At 52.4% G+C, this 3,998-nt stretch overlaps 1 protein-coding gene across 1 annotated transcript; it reads left to right on the plus strand.

Moving 5' to 3' along the window:
* Positions 1-190: 190 nt before the first annotated feature.
* On the plus strand, positions 191-3,894 carry LOC114032882 (regulator of G-protein signaling 14-like; the record flags this gene model as incomplete). The annotated part of the gene is made up of 5 exons (XM_027848356.1): positions 191-394; positions 1,636-1,748; positions 2,005-2,214; positions 3,146-3,222; positions 3,644-3,894. Coding segments are annotated over 5 exons (855 nt in total), but the record flags the coding sequence as incomplete, so codon positions are not given.
* Between the last annotated feature and the right edge of the window lie 104 nt (positions 3,895-3,998).

The following is a 3,998-nucleotide window of genomic DNA, read 5'->3' on the forward strand; positions in this document are numbered from 1 at the left end:
CACACACACACACACACACACACACACACACACACACACACACACACCTGAAAACATTTAAATATAAAAAACTAGATGGGGTGGGGAAGAGGCCTAGGCCTGCACCCAGTTCAGTCTGCTTTTCAGGCAGCATATTTCTTCCTGAGGGCACAGAAATGCACCAACCTCCAGCCCCAGCTCTGAGGGTTAGGGTGGGCCAGCCTGGAAAACCCTCTGGACAGGAGTTGGGGAGTTGGGAATGGGTTGGAGGGGCAGGGTCCTGAATGCCGGGCTCTCCCCCAGAAGCCAAAGCTGAAGCCTGGGAAGTCGCTGCCCTTGGGAGTGGAGGAGCTGGGTCAGCTGCCGAATACTGAGGCTTTTGGGGGCCGGGGGCCCAGGAAGTCCTTCCGAAGGGGTGAGCAGAGGAAAGCCTGGGCGGGGGGGACAATGTGTGGGGGGGCGGGGTGGGGTGGTGGAATGGTGGTTTTAAAGGTCTCTTCTAGTGCCAACATTCTGAGTTTCTATGAACAGAAGATCTGTGCTAGACCTGGAGTGGGCGAGTGCTCAAAGCTGGCCTCAAGCGCTTCCTAGCTGTGTGACCCTGGGCCAGTCACTTAACTTCTGCTGCCTCAGTTTCCTCATCTGCAAACAAGGAATAATAACAACACCTATCTCCCATGGTTGTTGTGAGAGTCAAATGAGATGATATTTGTAAAGCGCTTTGTAAACCTTAGGGTGCTATGGAAATGCTAGCTACTGCAGCTTTGAATGCCTCCACAGACAGAGATCTTTGCCTCACTGGGCTGTGGTAGATGGTTCTGGGAAGTTCTGTTCCCCATCTGTGATCCTCACCAAAGCGGTCCTCAGAGGACGACACAGGCCCTGTGCAGCTGGTGCTCAAAGCAGGGTAGGGCCTGCCAGAACCCTGGGCTGAGTCATCACAGGGCTGGAGTCCAGGCTGTTAGCCAGAGCACCCAGCACTCAGATGGATCCGCCGATGGGGGACAGTCCCCTCTGACGATACAGATAGCAACCCGTCCACTCTTGCCCATCCTGTGGTATTCTTGTCCATGCTCTCCCACAAGTTCTCCATAGAGTGAGCACCCAATACAATGGAGAAATCAAGGAAGGCCCCCAGCTGGCGAGAGTCCAGGTGTTAAATAACCTTTCCCTACAAGACTTCAGCGTGGCTCTTAGGTGCTCTCAGATGTCACCTCTGAAGGGCAGCTAGGTGGTACAGTGCATAGAGCACTGGCCTGGGGTCAGGAGGACCTGAGTTCAAATCCAGCCGCAGACATTTACTGTGTGACCCTGGGCAAGTCACTTAATCACAATTGCCTAGGGGAAAAAGAGTCACCTCTGAGGGATTCCAAGGTCTGGTTCCAAGATACAGGTGTGTTTGTATGTATGTATGCATGTGTGTTTGCATACATATGTATGTGTGTGCATATGTGTATGCTTGCATGTATATGTGTGTTTGTATATATGTAAGCTTGTGTATATGTGTGTGTTTTCTTGAGTAATTCTGACCTATCTCTGCATCTTGGCCTCCCTCTCTGACCAGAACTGGAAAAGAAGCTATAGGCAGTTACTGCATGTGAGGGGGCAGCCTGGGAAAGGGGTCTCACTTAAAGACCATTTTTCTCTTCCCCTCAGAGTTAGGCACCACCAATGGGAACTCAGCCCTTCGCCGAGAGTCCCAAGGCTCCCTCAACTCTTCTGCCAGCCTTGACCTCGGTTTCCTGGCATTTGTCAGTAGCAAATCTGAGGTGAGGGTCTCTTTCCTCCCACTCCCCCCAACCCCAACAGCCTGGGGCCTGCAGCTTTCTCCTCCAAGTTCCCTGCCCTGGCTCTCTACCCCAGTCACTTGTAAGCCCTCCCCTTCCCCAGTGATTTCTCTTCTCTCTTCCCCTTGGTAAACAAATCCTCTCCTCTCTAGGGTATATTCCTATCCACTTTCCCCACACTTGTTCACAGAGTATCTGTGCATGTCTGAGCATGTGTGTGTTTTTGTCATCTACCTAGACTCAGAGTCACCGGAAGAGCCTGGGGGGCACTGAGGGTGAAAGTGAGAATCGGGTTGGACGTTACTGCTGCGTATATCTGCCAGATGGCACGGCATCCTTGGCACTCATCCGCCCTGGCTTAACCATCCGCTCTATGCTGGCCAGCATCTGTGAGAAGCGAGGCCTGTCCCTGCCTGATATCAAGGTTTACCTGGTGGGCAACGAGCAGGTAGGAACTGAGCCCTAAATATCAGTCTGAACACCTGACCTCCCCCCCAAAAAAAAGCACAATCCCAACCCTAACTCTGATTTTAACCCTAACCTGATCCCTAACCGATCTTGTCTCTGGTAGAGATTAAGAGCCCTAGCCTGAGAATCAGGATACTCGAGGTCCTGGGTCTGCCTCTTTCTTACTGTGTGTGTGAGTGTGATCCTGGGCACATACCTTTTCCTCCCTCAGCCTCAGTTTGTTCATCTATAAAAGGGAAGGATTGAACGAGATGATGTCCAAGGGGGTCTTCCAGCTCCAACATTCTGTGATCCTAAGAGTTAACCACTGGCACAACACCATGCCCTGCCTTCCAGGAGTTTATAATCTATCGTGGGTCACAGACGAGGCAATGACAAAAGACTTAACTGTCAATACAAGGCCAACTAGGCCGAATGCCAGATGGGTGGTGGGAAGGTGAATGGGGGCATCAGGTGATGGGGGGACTGGATGAAGGAAGGACTAAGGGTGACCATGGGCATGGGAGAGATGGGATTGTGGGAGAAGCGGACATGAAGGAGCTCTAAGACCTTTGTCACTGTCTCTCAGTCCACCTAACCCTGTCTCTGTTCTTCTCCTTGTTCCTAACACTAACTCCCTCTCCCCATGTCTCAGGGCTCAGAGCCCTTAGACTGTCTATCCTGGAAAGCATCAAAAGGTTCAGAATATCAGACCCTGACATCAGAATTTTAGGTTTTCTCAAGCCCTCTGGCCTTTTAGCAGCTATTCTTGGAATTTGGTGTGGGGTGTGTGTGTGTGTGTGTGTGTGTGTGTGTGTGTGTGTGTGTGTGTGTGTGGTGTGTGTATGGGGGGGGATTCTTCCTTCGGGTTCCCCAAAGCCTGGATGGGGGCTTGCAGTGTCCTTACTGAACCCCTGTGGCTGTGTCCACAGAAGGCCTTGGTCCTGGATCAGGACTGCACGGTGCTGGCTGACCAGGAGGTGAAGCTGGAGAACAGAATCAACTTTGAGTGAGTGCCTTTCCCTTCTCCCATGCAGGTGGAGCCTAAGGGCCTCCATCTCTTCCCCTTGCCCTACCAGACTAGACTAGGGGCTATAGATCTTTGGGATTTGAAGGGGCAGGCTGAGGGTAAGGATTACGTGTGTGTAAGGGGATGGGGAGGGGGAGAGACAGAGGCAGAGACATAGAAACAGATCCAGAAAGATTGGGGGAGTGGGGGAGGCAGAGAGATAAGAGAGAGACAGAGACAGAGAAGCCCTTTCCCATCCTCCTGAAGAGCAGAACACCTGAATTCAAGGCCTGGCCCTGTTATTGACTAGCTATGACCTGGGACGACCCTTTCTGGTTCTCAGTTTCCTCCTTTGTCAAAGGAGGAGTTTGGAGGAGAAGGCCTCTGAGGTCCCTTCCAGCTGTGACATTCTGTCCTCTAGGTTGGAGATCACAGCTCTGGGCAAAGTGGTCAGGATCACAAGCAAATCTTCCAAGCGCCTGAAGGAAGCCCTGCTACCCATCCTAGGAAAACATGGCCTGAGCCTGCAGCAGATATCAGTACATCTGGTGAGGTCACGCCTGCCCCTAACATTTCACACACATTCACACATACCTGTGCTTACATTGGCTCAGCTCTCACCTAGGGCATCGCACGCTATCCTTTCTGGGCCCCCAGAGCAGGCAGGGAGGAGTAAGGATTCTGTGGTCAGACAGACAAGAGCTTCAGGGGAGAGGGTGGGGAAGGGGTGGGGAGAGGCTGAGAGAGAAAGGGTGTGGGGGACACTAAGGGAGGAA

This window comes from Vombatus ursinus, unplaced genomic scaffold, assembly GCF_900497805.2.
Source record: "Vombatus ursinus unplaced genomic scaffold, bare-nosed wombat genome assembly UNPS02005767.1, whole genome shotgun sequence".
NCBI lineage: Eukaryota > Metazoa > Chordata > Mammalia > Diprotodontia > Vombatidae > Vombatus > Vombatus ursinus.